The sequence below is a fragment of the Lichenostomus cassidix genome, unplaced genomic scaffold (genome assembly GCF_008360975.1).
Source record: "Lichenostomus cassidix isolate B80296 unplaced genomic scaffold, HeHo_3.0 HiC_scaffold_35, whole genome shotgun sequence".
In the NCBI taxonomy this organism is placed as follows: Eukaryota; Metazoa; Chordata; class Aves; order Passeriformes; family Meliphagidae; genus Lichenostomus; species Lichenostomus cassidix.
In genome coordinates this window covers 1,345,613-1,365,403 of record NW_028147256.1, presented here as the reverse complement: position 1 = coordinate 1,365,403, position 19,791 = coordinate 1,345,613, and the positions used below count along the sequence as shown (strand labels likewise).

The 19,791-nt window shown below is 59.1% G+C and overlaps 2 protein-coding genes across 4 annotated transcripts in view; both read left to right on the top strand.

Moving 5' to 3' along the window:
• Positions 1 to 4,494, top strand: part of LOC146424027 (general transcription and DNA repair factor IIH helicase subunit XPD-like) — a 58,259-nt gene extending 53,765 nt beyond the window's left edge. Inside the window, exon 24 of the mRNA XM_085044022.1 lies at positions 4,006 to 4,494. Coding sequence (XP_084900148.1) covers positions 4,006 to 4,494 — 489 coding nt within the window. The remainder of the gene's footprint in view (positions 1 to 4,005) is intronic.
• A 1,160-nt stretch (positions 4,495 to 5,654) lies between these two features.
• Positions 5,655 to 19,090, top strand: LOC146424026 (creatine kinase M-type). 3 transcript variants are annotated; one of them, XM_085043985.1, is made up of 7 exons: positions 5,655 to 5,884; positions 8,559 to 8,713; positions 12,039 to 12,171; positions 14,450 to 14,621; positions 15,386 to 15,509; positions 17,062 to 17,251; positions 18,004 to 18,242. In XM_085043985.1, the coding sequence occupies exons 1-7, from the start codon at positions 5,692 to 5,694 to the stop codon at positions 18,225 to 18,227; spliced, it is 1,191 nt and encodes a 396-aa protein (XP_084900111.1). In that variant the 5' UTR covers positions 5,655 to 5,691; the 3' UTR covers positions 18,228 to 18,242. The 3 variants fall into 3 exon arrangements, with proteins under 3 accessions (XP_084900111.1, XP_084900113.1, XP_084900114.1); XM_085043987.1 differs by lacking the exon at positions 18,004 to 18,242 and adding an exon at positions 18,855 to 19,090 and having other exon boundaries at positions 5,656 to 5,884; XM_085043988.1 differs by lacking the exons at positions 17,062 to 17,251; positions 18,004 to 18,242 and adding an exon at positions 16,153 to 16,308 and having other exon boundaries at positions 5,656 to 5,884.
• Positions 19,091 to 19,791: the final 701 nt, after the last annotated feature.

The following is a 19,791-nucleotide window of genomic DNA, read 5'->3' as shown; positions in this document are numbered from 1 at the left end:
TTGGGGGAATTCCCATTATTTTGGGGGTGGTCCCTCTATTTGGGGTGGTGGTCCCGATTTTTGGGGTGGTCTTGGTATTTGGGGTGGTCCCAATTTTGGGGGAATTCCCATTATTTTTGGGGTGGTCCCTATATTTGGGGGTGGTCCCGATTTTGGGGGAATTCCTGCTATTTTGGGGGAATTCCTGCTATTTTGGGGTTGTCCCTCTATTTAGGGTGGTCCCGATTTTTGGGGTGATCGCTATATTTGGGGTGATCCCTCTATTTGGGGGTGATCCCAATATTTAGGGTGGTCCCTGTATTTAGGGTGCTCCCTATATTTAGGGTGGTCCCGATTTTTGGGGGAATTCCCATTATTTTGGGGGTTGTCCCTCTATTTTGGGGTGGTCCCGATTTTTGGGGTGGTCTTGGTATTTGGGGTGGTCCCGATTTTGGGGGAATTCCTGCTATTTTGGGGGTGGTCCCTATATTTGGGGTGGTCCCTATATTTATTTAGGGTGGTCCCTATATTTAGGGTGGTCCCGATTTTGGGGTGGTCCCTATGTTTGGGGTGGTCCCGATTTTTGGGGAGTTCCCATTATTTTGGGGTGGTCCCTCTATTTGGGGTGGTCCCAATTTTGGGGAGTTCCCATTATTTTGGGGTGGTCCCGAATTTGGGGTGGTCCCTATATTTGGGGTGGTCCCTATATTTATTTGGGGTTTTCCCTCTATTTTGGGTGGTCCCACTATTTGGGGTGGTACCGATTTTTGGGGGAATTCCTGCTATTTCGGGGGAGTTCCCTCTATTTGGGGTGGTCCCAATTTTGGGAGAATTCCTGCTATTTTGGGGGTTGTCCCTCTATTTAGGGTGGTCCCGATTTTTGGGGTGGTCCCTATATTTGGGGTGATCCCTATATTTAGGGTGATCCCTATATTTATTTGGGGTTTTCCCTCTATTTAGGGTGGTCCCACTATTTGGGGTGGTCCCGATTTTGGGGAATTCCCGTTATTTTGGGGGTTGTCCCTATATTTGGGGTGGTGGTCCCGATTTTTGGGGTGGTCTTGGTATTTGGGGTGGTCCCGATTTTGGGGGAATTCCTGCTATTTTGGGGGAATTCCTGCTATTTTGGGGGAGTTCCCTCTATTTGGGGTGGTCCCAATTTTGGGGGAATTCCCATTATTTTGGAAGGTGGTCCCTCTATTTGGGGTGGTGGTCCCGATTTTTGGGGTGGTCCCTGTATTTAGGGTGGTCCCGATTTTTGGGGAATTTCCATTATTTTGGGGGTTGTCCCTCTATTTGGGGTGGTCCCGATTTTGGGGTGGTCCCTATATTTTGGGGTGGTGGTCCCTATATTTTGGGGTGGTGGTCCCTATATTTTGGGGTGGTCCCTATATTTGGGGTGGAGGTCCCGATTTTGGGGGAATTCCTGCTATTTTGGGGGAATTCCTGCTATTTTGAGGGTTGTGGTCCCTCTATTTAGGGTGCTCCCTATATTTATTTGGGATGGTCCCTATATTTATTTAGGGTGCTCCCTCTATTTGGGGTGGTCCCTATGTTTGGGGTGGTCCCTCTATTTAGGGTGCTCCCTATATTTATTTAGGGTGGTCCTTCCATTTAGGGCGGTCCCTATATTTGGGGTGCTCCCGCTATTTATTTAGGGTGGTCCCTATATTTGGGGTGCTCCCTATATATATTAAGGGTGCTCCCTATATCTATTTAGGGTGCTCCCTGTATTTATTTAGGGTGGTCCCTCTATTTAGGGTGCTCCCTATATATATTTAGGGTGGTCCCTATATTTATTTAGGGTGCTCCCTCTATTTATTTAGGGTGGTCCCTCTATTTAGGGTGCTCCCTATATATATATTTAGGGTGGTGGTCCCTATATTCGGCGTGCTCCCTATATATATTTAGGGTGGTCCCTCTATTCAGGGTGCTCCCTATATATATTTAGGGTGGTCCCTCTATTTAGGGTGGTCCCTATATTTGGGATAGTCCCTATATTTATTTAGGGTGCTCCTGCTATTTAGGGTGATCTCTCTATATATTTAGGGTGGTCCCTCTATTTAGGGTGCTCCCTATATTTATTTGGGGTTCTCCCTCTATTTATTTAGGGCGGTCCCTCCATTTAGGGCGGTCCCTCTATTTAGGGTGGTCCCCATTTTGGGGGAATTCCCACTATTTTGGGGGTGCTCCCTCTATTTAGGGTGCTCCCTATATTTATTTAGGGTGGTCCCTATATATTTAGGGTGGTCCCTCTATTTAGGGCGGTCCCTATATTTATTTAGGGTGGTACCTATTTATTTAGGGTGGTCCCTCCATTTAGGGTGGTCCCTCTATTTAGGGTGGTCCCTCCATTTAGGGTGGTCCCTATATTTATTTAGGGTGGTCCCCACGCCCCCCACGCCCCCCCGTGCCCCGGGGGGCGGCAGGTGCCATGTGTCCCCCGTGTCCCTCCAGCGACACCCGAGCCGGGGGGTGGCTCCGGGGGTCCCCGAGGGTCTCTCCCGGTGGCGAGGTGACAATGGCGACACGAGCCGGCCCGGCCCGGTTCGGAACCCCCCTGAAGCCCCCCGGGGGCTGAGAGGGTCGGGGGGAGTCGCGGGTGGGGGATAAAAGCAGCCGTGGGGGTCTCGGTGTCACCGCTGCTGTCCCCCCGCGCCTGTCACCGGCCTGATCCTAACTGAACCGGACCGGACCGAACCGGCTGACACAGGTAATTTAGGGACCCCAAAAGGAACACCAAAAGGGACACCAAAAGGGACCCCAAAAGGGACCCCCGGGACCCTAATAGGGACTCCGAAAGGGACCCCAAAAGGGATCCTAATAGGGACCCCGAGGACACCAATAAGGACCTTAATAGGCACCCCTAGGACCCCAATCGGGACCCCAAAAGGGACCCTAATAGGGACCCCTGGGACCCCAAAAGGACCCCAAAAGGGACACCAAAAGGGATCCTAAAAGGGACCCCAAAAGGGACCCTAATAGGGACCCCGAGGACACCAATAAGGACCTTAATAGGCACCCCCAGGACCCCAATCGGGACCCCAAAAGGGATCCTAATAGGGACCCCTGGGACCCCAAAAGGGACCCTAAATGGGACCCTAAATGGGACCCCGAGGACCCCAAAAGGGACCCTAATAGGGACCCTAATAGGGATCCTAAAAGGGAACTCAAAAGGGACCCTAATAGGGACGCCGAGGACGTGGTTTGGGGTGGGGGGTTGGGTGGTTGGGCCCAAAAGGGACCCCAAAAGGGACCCCAATAGGGACCCCCAGGACCCCAAAAGGGATCCTAATAGGGAACCCAAAAGGGACCCTAATAGGGACTCCGAAAGGGACCCTAAATGGGACTCCCAGGACCCCAAAAGGGACCCCAAAAGGGACAGGGACACCCTTAAGAGACCCCTGGGACCCCAATAGGAACTCCAAAAGGGACCCTAAAAGGGACCCCAATCGAGTGGTGGGGTGTGGGACCCCAAAAGGGACCCCAATAGGGACCCCAAAAGGGACCCCCAGGACCCCAAAAGGGACCCCAAAAGGGAAGCTAATAGGGACCCTAAATGGGACCCCAAAAGGGACCCCAACAGGGACCCCGAGAACCCCAAAAGGGACCCTAATAGGAACCCCAATCGGGACCCCAAAAGGGACCCCAAAAGGGACAGGAAGGGTCCGGGAAGTCCCTGGTGTCCCCGGGACCACCGCAGGGACAGGGAGCGTGACAGGGACCCCCCGAGCCCCCTCGGTGTCACATGGACCCCCCTCGGTGTCCCCCGAGCCCCCCGGGTCCCCTCGGTGTCGCACGGACCCCCTCGGTGTCACAGGGTCCCCCGAGCCCCCTTGGTGTCCCCCGAGTCCCCTCGATGTCACATGGACCCCCTTCGGTGTCGCACGGGTCCCCTCGGTGTCCCATGGACCCCCTCGATGTCCCCAGAGTCCCCTCGGTGTCACACGGACCCCCCGAAACCCCTCGGTGTCACAGAGTCCCCTCGGTGTCACACGGACCCCCCAAGTCCCCTCGGTGTCACAGGGTCCCTCTCGATGTCCCCCGAGCCCCCTCGGTGTCACACGGACCCCCCGAGCCCCCTCGGTGTCGCACGGGTCCCCCTCGATGTCCCCCGAGCCCCCCGAGCCCCCCAGAGCCCCCTCGGTGTCACAGGGACCCCCTCGGTGTCCCTCGGTGTCCCCCGAGCCCCCTCGGTGTCACAGGGTCCCCTCGATGTCCCCCGAGCCCCCCTGGGCTAAGAATAGCCGCGACCCCAATAAGGAGCGGAGCGGCGAGGCCACGCCCCCTATGAAAGCCACGCCCCCTCGGGAAGCCACGCCCACTAGACAAGCCACGCCCACTAGGACACGCCCCTCTTGTGGCCACGCCCACTCGGCCACGCCCCGCGGCGCCACCTCCCCCTGCAGTGTCCCCTATGTCATCCTTGGCTCTGTTCCCATGGGGGACTTTGTCACCCCCCGGTGTCCCCAATGTCCCCGCAGTGCCACCATGGTGTCCGGCAGCACCGTGTGACCTGATCACCCCCTGGTCACCCCCCAGTGTCCCCAGTGTCCCCGCAGTGCCACCATGGTGTCCGGCAGCACCCTGTGTCCCCATTGCCATGGTCAGCCCCCGATGTCCCCAATGTCCCCGCAGTGCCACCATGGTGTCCGGCAACACGCTGTGTCCCCATTGCCGTGGTGACCCCCCAGTGTCCCCAGTGTCCCCAGTGTCCCCAGTGTCCCCGCAGTGCCACCATGGTGTCCGGCAGCACCGTGTGTCCCCATTGCCGTGGTCAGCCCCCAGTGTCCCCAATGTCCCCGCAGTGCCACCATGGTGTCCGGCAACACTGTGTGACCCCATTGCCATGGTGACCCCCAATGCCCCCAATGTCCCCAATGTCCCCATTACCCTGCTCACTCCAATGTCCCCAACATCCCCAATGTCCCCATGTCCCCAGCATCCCTGATGTCCCCATCGCCCTGCTCACCCCCGATGTCCCAATGTCCCCGCAGTGCCACCATGCCGTTCAGCAACACCGTGTGTCCCCATTACCCTGCTCACCCCAATGTCCCCAACGTCCCCATTGCCCTGGTGACCCCCAATGTCCCCAACATCCCCAATGTCCCCAATGTCCCCATTGCCCTGCTCACCCCAATGTCCCCAATGTCCCCAACATCCCCAACGTCCCTGATGTCCCAATGTCCCCGCAGTGCCACCATGCCGTTCAGCAACACCCTGTGTCCCCATTGCCCTGCTCACCGTGTGTCCCCAATGTCCCCAATGTCCCCATCGCCCTGCTCACCCCAACATCCCCGATGTCCCCAATGTCCCCGCAGTGCCACCATGCCGTTCAGCAACACTGTGTGTCCCCATTGCCCTGCTCACCCCAATGTCCCCAATGTCCCCAACATCCCCGATGTCCCCAATGTCCCCAATGTCCCCAACGTCCCCAATGTCCCCGCAGTGCCACCATGCCGTTCAGCAACACCCTGTGTCCCCATTGCCCTGCTCACCCCAACGTCCCCAACATCCCCAACATCCCCAACATCCCCAATGTCCCCAATGTCCCCAAAGTCCCCAACATCCCCAATGTCCCCATTACCCTGCTCACCCCCAATGTCCCCGATGTCCCCGCAGTGCCACCATGCCGTTCAGCAACACCCTGTGTCCCCATTACCCTGCTCACCCCAATGTCCCCAACGTCCCCAATGTCCCCGCAGTGCCACCATGCCGTTCAGCAACACCCACAACAAGTACAAGCAGAAGTTCTCGGCCGAGGAGGAGTTCCCTGACCTGTCCAAGCACAACAACCACATGGCCAAGGTCCTGACCCCGGCGCTCTACGCCAAGCTGAGGGACAAGGAGACCCCCAGTGGCTTCACGCTGGACGATGTCATCCAGACCGGAGTGGACAACCCAGGTGTGTGTCCCCAAGGGGTCACCTGGGTGGTTTGGGGGGTCATTGAGTTGTCCAGAGGGTCACTGGGTTGTCCAGGGGGTCATTGGGTCAGCCAGAGGGTCACCAGTTCAGCCAGAGGGTCATCAGTCCATCCAGGGGGTCACTGAGCTGGACATGGGGACAGATGTCCATCCTGAAGTCACAGTGTCCCATCCTAGTGCCATACTGGTCCCAGTGACCCCTGGATGTCCCCGGCCACAGGTCACCCATTGGTCACTCTCCTGTCCCGTCCCAGTCCCATACTGGTCCCAGTGACCCCTGGATGTCCCCATGTCCAGGTCACCCGTTGGTCACTCTCCTGTCCCGTCCCAGTCCCATACTGGTCCCCATACTGGCCCCAGTGACCCCTGGATGTCCCCATGTCCAGGTCACCCACTGGTCACTCTCCTGTCCCATCCCAGTGCATCCAGGGGGTCACTGAGCTGGACATGGGGACAGATGTCCATCCTGAAGTCACAATGTCCCATCCCAGTCCCATACTGGTCCCAGTGACCACCCCGTGTCCCCATGCCCAGGTCACCTGTTCATCATGACCATTGGTCACTCTTCTGTCCCATCCCAGTGCCATACTGGTCCCCATACTGGTCCCAGTGACCCCTGGATGTCCCTGTGTCCAGGTCACCCGTTGGTCACTGCCCTGTCCCATCCCAGTCCCATACTGGTCCCCATACTGGTCCCAGTGACCCCGGCTGTCCCCATGTCCCAGGGCACCTGTTGGTCACTCTCCTCTTCCATCCCAGTGACCTGTCCCAGTCCCATACTGGTCCCAGTGACCCCTGGATGTCCCCATGTCCAGGTCACCCATTGGTCACTCTCCTGTCCCATCCCAGTCCCATACTGGTCCCAGTGACCCCCGGATGTCCCCATGTCCAGGTCACCTGTTGGTCACTCCCCTGTTCCATCCCAGTCCCATACTTGTCCCAATGACCTGTCCCAGTACCATACTGGTCCCAGTGACCCCTGGATGTCCCCACGTCCAGGTCACCCATTCATCATGACCATTGGTCACTCCCCAGTCCCACACTGGCCCCAGTGCCATACCCAGTCCCATACTGGCCCCAGTGCCATACCCAGTCCCATACTGGTCCCAGTGCCCCATCCCAGTCCCATACTGGTCCCAGTGACTTTTCCCAGTCCCACACTGTCCCCAGTGACCGCTGGCTGTCCCCATGTCCCAGGTCACCCATTGGTCACTCTCCTGTCCCATCCCAGTCCCATACCCATTCCCATTGCCATGCCCATTCCCAGTGACCCATCCCAGCCCCATACTGGTCCCAGTGCCCCATCCCAGTCCCATACTGGTCCCAGTGACTTTTCCCAGTCCCACACTGTCCCCAGTGACCCCTGGCTGTCCCCATGTCCCAGGTCACCCATTGGTCACTCTCCTGTCCCATCCCAGTCCCATACCCATTCCCAGTGCCATATCCAGTCCCATACTGGTCCCAATGACTTTTCCCAGTCCCACACTGGTCCCAGTGTCCCATACTGGTCCCAGTGACCCCCCAGTGACCCCCAGTGACCCCAGCTGTCCCCACGTCCCAGGTCACCCGTTCATCATGACGGTGGGCTGCGTGGCGGGTGACGAGGAGTGACCTGTCCCAATGTCCCATACCCATCCCAGTCCCATACCCAATCCCATACTGGTCCCAGTGTCCCATACTGGTCCCAGTGACCCGTCCCAGTCCCATACTGGTCCCAGTGACCCCCCAGTGACCCCCAGTGACCCCTGGCTGTCCCCACGCCCAGGTCACCCGTTCATCATGACGGTGGGCTGCGTGGCTGGTGACGAGGAGTGACCTGTCCCAATGTCCCATACTGGTCCCAGTCCCATACCCAATCCCATACTGGTCCCAGTGACTTGTCCCAGTCCCAAACTGGTCCCAGTGACCCCCAGTGACCCCTGGCTGTCCCCGTGTCCAGGTCACCCGTTCATCATGACGGTGGGCTGCGTGGCGGGTGACGAGGAGTGACCTGTCCCAATGTCCCATACCCATCCCAGTCCCATACTGGTCCCAATGACTTTTCCCAGTCCCACACTGGTCCCAGTGTCCCATACTGGTCCCAGTGACCCCCCAGTGACCCCAGCTGTCCCCACATCCAGGTCACCCGTTCATCATGACCATTGGTCACTCCCCAGTCCCATACCCATTCCCAGTGCCATACTGGTCACTCCCCTGTCCTGTCCCAGTGCCATACCCATTCCCAGTGACCAGTCCCAGTCCCATACTGGTCCCAGTGACCCCCAGTGACCCCAGATGTCCCCATGTCCTGGTCACCCATTCATCATGACCATTGGTCACTCCCCATTCCCATCCCCATTCCCAATGACCAGTCCCATTCCCAGTGACCCGTCCCAGTCCCACACTGGTCCCAGTGTCCCATACTGGTCCCAGTGCCCCCCCAGTGACCCCCAGTGACCCCTGGCTGTCCCCACGCCCCAGGTCACCCGTTCATCATGACGGTGGGCTGCGTGGCGGGTGACGAGGAGTGACCTGTCCCAATGTCCCATACCCATCCCAGTCCCATACCCAGTCCCATACTGGTCCCAGTGACCCATCCCAGTCCCAAACTGGTCCCAGTGTCCCATACTGGTCCCAGTGACCCCCAGTGACCCCTGGCTGTCCCCGTGTCCCAGGTCACCCGTTCATCATGACGGTGGGCTGCGTGGCGGGTGACGAGGAGTCCTACGAGGTGTTCAAGGAGCTCTTTGACCCCGTGATCCAAGATCGCCACGGCGGCTACAAGCCAACCGACAAGCACCGCACCGACCTCAACCACGAGAACCTCAAGGTGGGCTGGGAAGGGGTCCCCAAATTTGGGGAGGGGTCCCCAAAATTGGGGAGGGGTCCCAAAATTGGGGATGGGGTCACCAAATCAGAAAAAGGTCCCCAAATCGGGCAGGTGTCCCCAAATCATGAAAAAGGTCCCCAGATCGGGGAAGGGTCCCCAAATTTGGGAGGGGTCCTAAATCGGGGAGGGGTCCCCAAATTCGGGGAGGGGTCCCCAAAATTGGGGAGGGGTCCCTACATTCGGGGAGGGGTCCCCAAGGGTCTCAGGGGGTCCCAGCCCCGGTTTTGGGGTCACAGGGGAGTCTCAGTGGGGTTTATGGGAATCCCAAAATCAGGATGTCTTGGGGATTTTTTTGGGGTGGTTTGGGGGTCCCCAAATTTGGGGAGGGGTCCCTAAATTCGGGGAGGGGTCCCCAAGGGTCTCAGGGGGGTCCCAGCCCCGGTTTTGGGGTCGCAGGTTGGGGAGGACAGTGGGGTCTCAGTGGGGTTTATGGGGTTTCCCAAACCTGGGTTTTTTTGGGGTTTTTCGGGGTGGTTTTGGGGGGTCCCAAATTTGGGGAGGGGTCCCCAAATCGGGGAGGGGTCCCTAAATTCGGGGAGGGGTCCCCAAGGGTCTCAGGGGGGTCCCAGCCCCGGTTTTGGGGTCACAGGACGACCCCAAAGGACCCCCAAGGACCTGGACCCCAAGGGGCTCTCAGGGGGGTTTATGGGGTTTCCCAAAATCAGGATTTTTTTGGGGTGGTTCTGGGGGTCCCCAAATTTGGGGAGGGGTCCCTAAATTCGGGGAGGGGTCCCCAAGGGTCTCAGGGGGGTCCCAGACCCGTTTTTGGGGTCTCAGGTTGGGGAGGACAGTGGGGTCTCAGTGGGGTTTATGGGGTTTCCCAAACCTGGGTTTTTTTGGGGTTTTTTGGGGTGGTTTTGGGGGTCCCCAAATTGGGGAGGGGTCCCCAAAATTGGGAAGGGGTCCCTAAATTCGGGGAGGGGTCCCCAAGGGTCTCAGGGGGGTCCCAGACCCGTTTTTGGGGTCACAGGACGACCCCAAAGGACCCCCCAGGACCTGGACCCCAAGGGGCTCTCAGGGGGGTTTATGGGGTTTCCCAAAACTGGGATATTTTGGGGTGGTTCTGGGGGTCCCCAAATTTTGGGAGGGGTCCCTAAAATTCGGGGAGGGGTCCCCGGGGGTTTCAGGGGGGTCCCAGCCCCATTTTTGGGGTCGCAGGTTGGGGAGGACAGTGGGGTCTCAGTGGGGTTTATGGGGTTTCCCAAACCTGGGATTTTTTGGGGTTTTTTGGGGTGGTTTTGGGGGTCCCCAAATTGGGGAGGGGTCCCTAAATTCGGGGAGGGGTCCCCAAGGGTCTCAGGAGGGTCCCAGACCCATTTTTGGGGTCACAGGAAGACCCCAAAGGACCCCCAAGGACCTGGACCCCAAGGGGCTCTCAGGGGGGTTTATGGGGTTTCCCAAAATCAGGATTTTTTTGGGGTGGTTCTGGGGGTCCCCAAATTTGGGGAGGGGTCCCTAAATTCGGGGAGGGGTCCCCAAGGGTCTCAGGGGGGTCCCAGACCCGTTTTTGGGGTCTCAGGTTGGGGAGGACAGTGGGGTCTCAGTGGGGTTTATGGGGTTTCCCAAACCTGGGATTTTTTGGGGTTTTTTGGGGTGGTTTTGAGGGGTCCCCAAATTGGAGAGGGGTCCCTAAATTTGGGGAGGGGTCCCCAAGGGTCTCAGGGGGGTCTCAGCCCCGTTTTTGGGGTTTTAGTGTGGGGAGGACCTGAACCCCAAAGGGGTCCCAGTAGGATTTATGGGATTTATGGGGTTTTATGGGGTTTTTTGGGTTTTTTGGGATTTATAGGGTTTCCCAAACCCGGGACTTTTCGGGATTTTTTCGGGGTGGCTCTGGGGGTCCCGAGGCCCCCCCGAGTGACATTTTTGGGGTCGCAGGGCGGGGAGGACCTTGACCCCGAGCGAATCTCAATGGGGTTTTTTGGGGTCCCAGTAGGATTTATGGGATTTATGGGATTTATGGGGTTTTTGCAGTTTTTTGGGATTTTTTGGGGTTTCCCAAACCCGGGATTTTTCGGGATTTTTTCGGGGTGGCTCTGGGGGTCCCGTGGCCCCCCCGGGTGACAATTTTGGGGTCGCAGGGCGGGGAGGACCTTGACCCCAAGGGGATCTCAGTAGGATCTCAGTGGGGATTTTTGGGGTCTCAGTAGAGTTTTTTGGGGTTTTTGGGGTTTCCCAAACCCGGGATTTTTCGGGATTTTTTCGGGGTGGCTCTGGGGGTCCCCTCGCCCCCCCCGGGTGACATTTTTGGGGTCGCAGGGCGGGGAGGACCTTGACCCCAAGGGAATCTCAGTGGGGTTTTTTGGGGTCCCAGTAGGATTTATGGGATTTATGGGGTTTATGGGGTTTTTGCAGTTTTTTTGGATTTTTAGGGTTTCCCAAACCCGGGATTTTTCGGGATTTTTTCGGGGTGGCTCTGGGGGTCCCATCGCCCCACCCGGGTGACATTTTTGGGGTCGCAGGGCGGGGAAGACCTTGACCCCAAGGGAATCTCAATGGGGTTTTTTGGGGTCTCAGTAGGATTTATGGGATTTATGGGGTTTTTTGGGGTTTTTGCAGTTTTTTGGGATTTTTAGGGTTTCCCAAACCCGGGATTTTTCGGGATTTTTTGGGGTGGCTCTGGGGGTCCCGTCGCCCCCCCGGGTGACATTTTTGGGGTCTCAGGGCTGAGAGGACCTTGACCCCAAGGGAATCTCAATGGGGTTTTTTTGGGGTCCCCGTAGGATTTATGGGATTTATGGGGTTTTATGGGATTTATAGGGTTTTTTGGGGTTTTTGGGGTTTCCCAAACCCGGGACTTTTCGGGATTTTTTCGGGGTGGCTCTGGGGGTCCCCACGCCCCCCTGAGTGACATTTTTGGGGTCGCAGGGCAGGGAGGACCTCGACCCCAAGCGAATCTCAATGGGGATTTTTGGGGTCTCAATGGGGTTTTTATGGGATTTTATGTGGTTTTTTGGGGTTTCTGGGGTTTCCCAAACCCGGGAGTTTTTGGGATTTTTTCGGGGTGGCTCTGGGGGTCCCGTCGCCCCCCCCGGGTGACATTTTTGGGGTCGCAGGGCCGGGAGGACCTTGACCCCAATAGGGTCTCAATGGGGTTTTTTGGGGTCCCAGTAGGATTTATGGGATTTATGGGATTTATGGGGTTTTATGGGGTTTTTGCAGTTTTTTGGGATTTTTAGGGTTTCCCAAACCCGGGACTTTTCGGGATTTTTCGGGGTGGCTCTGGGGGTCCCCACGCCCCCCCCGGGTGACATTTTTGGGGTCGCAGGGCGGGGAGGACCTCGACCCCAAGTACGTGCTGAGCAGCCGCGTCCGCACCGGCCGCAGCATCAAGGGCTACTCGCTGCCCCCCCACTGCAGCCGCGGCGAGCGCCGCGCCATCGAGAAGCTGTCCGTCACCGGTAGGGGCGGGGCTTGGGGGGGTGGGGTCCAAAAGGGGGTGTGGCTTAAGGGGGTGGGGTCTAAAGGGGTGTGGCCGAAGTGGGTGGGGTTTAAAAGGGGTGTGGGTTGGATTGGGTGTGGTTAAGGGGTTGGGGGGAATAGGATTGGGGTGTGGTTTGAGGGGGCGTGGCCTAACTGGGTGTGGCTTGAGTGGGTGTGGTCACGGTGGGAGGAGCCTAACTGGGTGTGGCGGCAATGTATGTGGTCCAAAGTGGGTGTGGCCATCAGGGTGTGGCCTGACGAGGTGTGGCACCAGTGGGCGTGGCCAGGTGGGGGTGTGGCTTGAGCGGGTGTGGCCGCGAGGGGAGGAGCCTAAATGGGTGTGGCATAGTGGGTGTGGCAGAGTGGGTGTGGCTTGAGTGGGCGTGGCTTGAGTGGGTGTGGTTTGAGTGGGTGTGGCCATGGTGGGAAGAGCCTAACTGGGTGTGGCAATAGTGGGTGTGGCCTAAAGGGGTGTGGTTTGGTCAAGAGGGGAGGAGCCTAGGTGGGTGTGGCGGTAGTAGATGTAGCCGGATGGGGTGTGGCTTGAGTGGGTGTGGTCACGAGGGGAGGAGCCTAACTGGGTGTGGTCTGAAGGGGTGTGGCCTGAGTGGGTGTGGTCACGGTGGGAGGAGCCTAACTGGGTGTGGCGGTAATGTATGTGGTCTAAAGTGGGTGTGGCCATCAGGGTGTGGCCTGACGAGGTGTGGCACTAGTGGGTGTGGCCTGATGGGGTGTGGTTTGATTGGGTGTGGTCACAAGGGGAGGAGCCTAAATGGGTGTGGCATAGTGGGTGTGGCTTGATTGGGCGTGGCTTGAGTGGGTGTGGTCAGCAGGGAGGAGCCTAAATGGGTGTGGCAGTGATGGGCGTGGCTTGAGTGGGTGTGGTTTGAGTGGGTGTGGCCATGATGGGAAGAGCCTAACTGGGTGTGGCAGTAATGGGTGTGGCCTAAAGGGGTGTGGCTTGACAGGGTGTGGCCATGAGGGGAGGAGACTAAATGGGTGTGACAATAGTGGGTGTGGCCTAAAGGGGTGTGGTTTGGTCAAGAGGGGAGGAGCCTAGATGGGTGTGGCCGTAGTAGATGTAGCCTGATGGGGTGTGGCTTGAGTGGGTGTGGTCACGAGGGGAGGAGCCTAAATGGGTGTGGCGGCAGTAGGTGTGGTTTGAGTGGGTGTGGCCCCGAGGGGAGGAGCCTAACTAGGTGTGGCAGTGATGGGTGTGGCCAAAATGGGAGTGGTTTGAGTGGGTGTGGCCCTCAGGGCGGAGCCTAACTAGGCGTGGCAATAATAGGTGTCGCCTGATTGGGTGTGGCTTGAGTGGGTGTGGTCATCAAGGAGGAACCTCACTGGGTGTGGCTTGAGTGGGTGTGGCTTGAGTGGGTGTGGCAATCAGGGGCGTGGCCTAACTAGGTGTGGTGGCGATGGGCGTGGTTTGATGGCTGTGGCCACGAGGGGCGTGGCCTAAGTGTGGCAGTAAAGGGCGTGGCCTGAGGTGGGGCTGTGGCCATGTGGGCGTGGCCTAACAGTGGCAGTAGTGGGTGTGGTCTAAAGGGGTGTGGCCTAAAGGGGTGTGGCCATTTGGGAGGCGCCTAGGTGGGTGTTGCAGAAATGGGTGTGGTCTAATGAGGTGTGGGCGTGGCCTAAATGGGCGTGGCCAGGTGGGGTTCGATTGGGGGGGAGCCTGGGTGGGTGTGGTCTAAAGGGGTGTGGTCTGGGTGGGTGTGGCCACGGGGGAGGAGCCTAACCAGGTGTGGCTGCAGTGGGCGTGGTCTAAAGCGGGTGTGGCCATCAGGGGCGTGGCCTAACCACCTATGGGCGTGGCCTAACTGGGCGTGGCCCACCTTGAACTCTCCACCCCAAGGACTAGCTTGGGATGGATTTTGGCTACTGGGCGTGGCCGGGCGCGGCTGGGCGTGGCTGGGCGTGGCTGGGCGTGTCCCTAGTGGGTGTGTCCAACCCCTGGCCACGCCCCCCAGCTCTGAACAGCCTGGAGGGGGAAGTTCAAGGTCAACTACTCCCTGCCAAATTTTACCTACTGGGCGTGGCTGGGTGTGGCTGGGCGTGGCCGGGCGTGGTCCAGTGGGCGTGTCCAACCCCTGGCCACGCCCCCAGCGCTGAACAGCCTGGCGGGGGAAGTTCAAGGTCAACCACTCCCTGCCAAATTTTACCTACTGGGCGTGGCTGGGCGTGACTGGGCATGACTGGGCGTGGCTGGGCGTGGTCCTGGTGGGCGTGTCCAACGCCTGGCCACGCCCCCAGCGCTGAACAGCCTGGAGGGGGAGTTCAAGGGCAAGTACTACCCGCTGAAGGCGATGACGGAGCAGGAGCAGCAGCAGCTCATCGACGACCACTTCCTGTTCGACAAGCCGGTGTCGCCTCTGCTGCTGGCCTCGGGCATGGCGCGCGACTGGCCCGACGCCCGCGGCATCTGGTGGGTGCGGGGACACCTGGGGACACACCTGGGGACACCTGGGGATACGGCTGGGGCGGGGGGGACACACCTGGGGACCTGGGGATACACCTGGGTTGGGGGGGACACACCTGGGGACATCTGGGGATACACCTGGGGACCTGGGGATACACCTGGGAGGGGAGAAATGGGTCTGGGGGACACCTGGGGACACACCTGGATACCTGGGGACACACCTGGACACCTAGGGGCACACCTGGAACAGGGGGAATGGGCAGCTGAACACCTGGGGACACACCTGGGTACCTGGGGACACACCTGGGGACACCTGGGGACACACCTGGGGCGGGGGGGACACACCTGGGGACACCTGGGGATACCTGGGGACCTGGGGATACAGCTGGGGACACACCTGGGATGGGAGAAATGGGCACCTGGATACCTGGGGACACACCTGGGGACGCCTGGGGATACACCTGGGAGGGGGGAATGGGCAGCTGAATACCTGGGGACACACCTGGGGCGGGGGGGACACACCTGGGGACACCTGGGGATACACCTGGGGACACCTGGGGACACACCTGGGGACACACCTGGGAGGGGAGAAATGGGCACCTGAGCACCTGGATCCCATCTGGGGACACCTGGGGACACACCTGGGAGGGGGAAATGGGCAGTTGGGTACATGGGGACACACCTGTGGACACCTGGGGACACACCTGGGTACCTGGGGACACACCTGACGTCCCCTGCTGTCCCCTGCTGTCCCCTGCTGTCCCCTGCAGGCACAACGACAACAAGACCTTCCTGGTGTGGGTGAACGAGGAGGATCACCTGCGGGTCATCTCCATGGAGAAAGGTGGCAACATGAAGGAGGTGTTCCGCCGCTTCTGCGTCGGCCTCAAGAAGGTATTTGTCCCCACGGTGTCCCCACGGTGTCCCCAACTGTGTCCTCATTGTGTCCCCAACTGTGTGCCCACAATGTCCCCACGGTGTCCCCAACTGTGTGCCCACTGTGACCTCATTGTGTCCCCAACTGTGTCCCCACGGTGTCCCCACAATGTCCCCACCATGTCCTCACTGTGTCCCACGATGTCCCCCCTGTGTCCTCACTGTGTCCCCTTTGTAACCTCCCAATGTCCCCAACTGTGTCCCCAACTGTGTCCCCACGATGTCCCCAGGGTGACCTCATTGTGTCCTCATGGTGTCCCCAACTGTGTCCCCACAGTGACCTCATGTTGTCCCCACAATGTCCCCAGCTGTGTCCCACGATGTCCCCAACTGTGTCCCCAGCTGTGTCCCCCACTGTGTCCTCACGATGTCCCCATGGTGACCTCATTGTGTCCTCATGGTGTCCCCACATGTGTCCCCAACGATGTCCCCACAGTGTCCCCAGATTGAGGAGATCTGGTCACCCCTTCATGTGGACAGAACACCTGGGCTACATCCTCACCTGTCCCCATTGTGTCCCATCCCTGTCCCCACTGTGTCCCCAACTATGTCCCTACTGTGACCTCCTGGTGTCCCCAACTGTGTCCCCAACTGTCCCCAGATCGAGGAGATCTTCAAGAAGGCGGGTCACCCCTTCATGTGGACTGAGCACCTGGGCTACATCCTCACCTGTCCCCATTGTGTCCCATCCCTGTCCCCAATTGTGTCCCCCATGGTGACCCTCATGGTGTCCCCATGGTGACCTCCCAATGTCCCCACAATGTCCCCAACAATGTCCCCAACTGTGTCCCCAGATCGAGGAGATCTTCAAGAAGGCGGGTCACCCCTTCATGTGGACAGAGCACCTGGGCTACATCCTCACCTGTCCCCATTGTGTCCCCATTGTGTCCCCACTGTGTCCCTAACTATGTCCCTGCTGTGACCTCCTGGTGTCCCCACTGTGTCCCCTACTGTGTCCCCCATGGTGACCTCCTGATGTCCCCGCAGTGTCCCCAGATCGAGGATTCCATTCATGTGGACAGAGCACCTGGGCTACATCCTCACCTGTCCCCATTGTGTCCCCATTGTGTCCCCTTTGTAACCTCCCAATGTCCCCATGATGTCCCCAACTGTGTGCCCCATGGTGACCTCCCAATGTCCCCAACTGTCCCCAGATCGAGGAGATCTTCAAGAAGGCGGGTCACCCCTTCATGTGGACAGAACACCTGAGCTACATCCTCACCTGTCCCCATTGTGTCCCCAATGTGTCCCCACTGTTTCCCCTTTGTAACCTCCCAGTGTCCCCAACTATGTCCCATCCCTGTCCCCATGGTGACCTCCTGATGTCCCCAACTGTCCCCAGATCGAGGAGATCTTCAAGAAGGCGGGTCACCCCTTCATGTGGACAGAACACCTGGGCTACATCCTCACCTGTCCCCATTGTGTCCCCAGTTGTATCCCCCATGGTGACCTTACAGTGTCCCCACTATATCCCCCATGGTGACCTCACGGTGTCCCCAACTGTCCCCAGATCGAGGAGATCTTCAAGAAGGCGGGTCACCCCTTCATGTGGACGGAGCACCTGGGCTACATCCTCACCTGCCCGTCCAACCTGGGCACGGGGCTGCGGGGCGGCGTGCACGTGCGCCTGCAGCACCTCAGCCAGCACCCCAAGTTCGAGGAGATCCTCAAGCGCCTGCGCCTGCAGAAACGGGGCACAGGTGGGCTGGGGGACCCCCGGGTCACCTGGGAGGGGTGGGACCCCCGGATTAATTGGGGTGAGACCCCCGAATTAAGTGGGGTGGGGGCTGTGGGACCCCCGGGTCACCTGGGAGGGGTGGGACCCCCGACTTGAGGGGGGTAGGTGCTGTAGGACCCCCGAATTAATTGGGGGTGGGACCCCTGAATTAATTGGGGTGGAGGCTGTGGGATTATCTGGGGGGGTGGGACCCCCAAATTAACTGGGGTGGGACCCCCGAGTTGAGTGGGGTGTGGGGTGTGGGACCCCCGGGTCACCTGGGGTGCGACCCCCAAATTAAGTGGGGTGGGGGGTGTAAGACCCCCGAATTAACTGGGGTGGGACCCCTGAATTAATTGGGGTGGAGGGTGTGGGACCCCCGAATTAGCTGGGATGAGACCCCCGAATTAAGTGGGGTGGGGGGCGTAAGACCCCCTAATTAACTGGGGTGGGACCCCTTAATTAATTGGGGTGGAGGCTGTGGGACCCCCAAATTAATTGGGGTGGGGGCTGTGGGACCCCCGAATTAGCTGGGATGAGACCCCCCAATTAAGTGGGGGGTGGGACCCCAAATTAAGTGGGGTGGGGGGTGTAAGACCCCCAAATTAGCTGGCGTGGGGGCTGTAGGACCCCCGAATTAATTGGGGTGGGGGGTGTGGGACCCCCGGATCACCTGGAGGGGTGGGGTGGGGTGTCACCAAACCCCTGTCCCCCTGACCCTGTCGCTGTCCCCAGGCGGGGTGGACACGGCGACAGTGGGCACTGATGGGCAGAGGATGCTTTGGGGTTTTGGGATTCCCTGGAATTCCCTGAAATTCCCTGGAATTCCCTGTCATTCTCCGGATTCCCCGGGGTGTCCCCAACCCCCTGACCGTGTCCCCAACCCCCTGTCGGTGTCGCTGTCCCCAGGCGGGGTGGACACTGATGGGCAGAGGATGCTGTGTGATGTTTTGGGGTGAAGTTTTGGGATTTCCCTGGAATTCCCTGCAATTCTTTGGGATTCTCCGGATTCCCTGTCATTCTCCGGATTCCCCGGGCTGTCCCCAACCCCCTGACGGTGTCGCTGTCCCCAGGCGGGGTGGACACGGTGACAGGGGCACTGATCGTTAGAGGATGCTGTGTGATATTTTGGGATTTCCCTGTAATTCCCTGTAATTCTATGGGATTTTCCGGGATCCTTGGGATGTCCCCAACCCCCTGACGGTGTCCCTGTCCCCCTGTCGGTGTCACTGTCCCCAGGCGGGGTGGACACGGCGACAGTGGACACTGATGGGCAGAGGATGCTTCGGGGTTTTGGGATTCCCTGGAATTCTCCGGAATTCTCTGGAATTCCCTGGGATTCCCTGTCATTCTCCGGATTCCCCGGGGTGTCCCCAACCCCCTGACGGTGTCCCCAACCCCCTGACCTTGTCCCTGTCCCCCTGTCGCTGTCCCCAGGCGGGGTGGACACTGATGGGCAGAGGATGCTTTGGGGTTTTGGGATTCCCTGAAATTCTCCGGGATCCTGTGGAATTTTGTGGGATTCCCTGTCATTCTCCGGATTCCCCGGAGTGTCCCCAACCCCCTGTCGGTGTCGCTGTCCCCAGGCGGGGTGGACACGGCGGCGGTGGGCGCGGTGTTCGACATCTCCAACGCGGACCGGCTCGGCTTCTCGGAGGTGGAACAAGTGCAGATGGTGGTGGATGGAGTGAAGCTGATGGTGGAGATGGAGAAGAAGCTCGAGCAGAAACAATCCATCGACGACATGATCCCGGCCCAGAAATAGGGCGGGGGGCGAGCCGCGGGACCCCCCCGAGCACCCCAATAAAGGCTGATGGTCCCCCGAGGGGCGCAGTGTGCGGATTTGGGGAGGGGGAGATGGAATTTGGGGAGGGGGGAGATGATTTTGGGGAGGTGGGAGGTGAATTTGGGGAGGTGGGAGGTGAATTTGGGAAGGGGAGAGGAATTTGAGGAGGGGGGGATTTGGGGAGGGGGAGTGTTTTGGGGGGGGGTTTGGGGAGGTGGGAGTGTTTGGGGGTGTGGGGGGGGAACACCGATTTGGGGGAGTGGGATGAATTTGGGGAGGGAGATGATTTTGGGGGAGGTGGGGAGATGTTTGGGGACTGGGGATATGAATTTGGGGAGGGGATATGAATTTGGGGAGGGGGAGATGAATTTGGGGAGGGGGGACACGGATTTGGGGACTGGGGAGATGATTTTGGGGAGTGGGAGACCAGTTTGGGGAGGTGGGAGGTGATTTTGGGGAGGGACACTTGGGAGGGAGATGATTTTGGGGAGGGGAAACGAATTTGGGGAGGGGGACAGGAATTTGGGGAGGGGGGATGGGATTTGGGGAGGGGGAGATGAATTTGGGGAGGGGACCAATTTGGGGAGTGGGAAATGAATTTGGGGAGGGAGATGAATTTGGGGACAGGAAAACAATTTGGGGAGGGGACACCAATTTGAGAACTGGGGACAAGAATTTGGGGAGGGGGAGATGAATTTGGTGACTAGAAACACCAATTTGGGGAGGGGGGATGCGGA

Coding starts and splice junctions, on each gene's coding strand:
- LOC146424026 (XM_085043985.1), top strand. CDS start 5,692: ATGCCGTTCAGCAACACCCACAACAAGTACAAGCAGAAGTTCTCGGCC. Junction 15,510..17,061: donor TCTGCGTCGGCCTCAAGAAG/GTATTTGTCCCC, acceptor AACTGTCCCCAG/ATCGAGGAGATCTTCAAGAA. Junction 17,252..18,003: donor CCTGCAGAAACGGGGCACAG/GTGGGCTGGGGG, acceptor CGCTGTCCCCAG/GCGGGGTGGACACGGCGACA.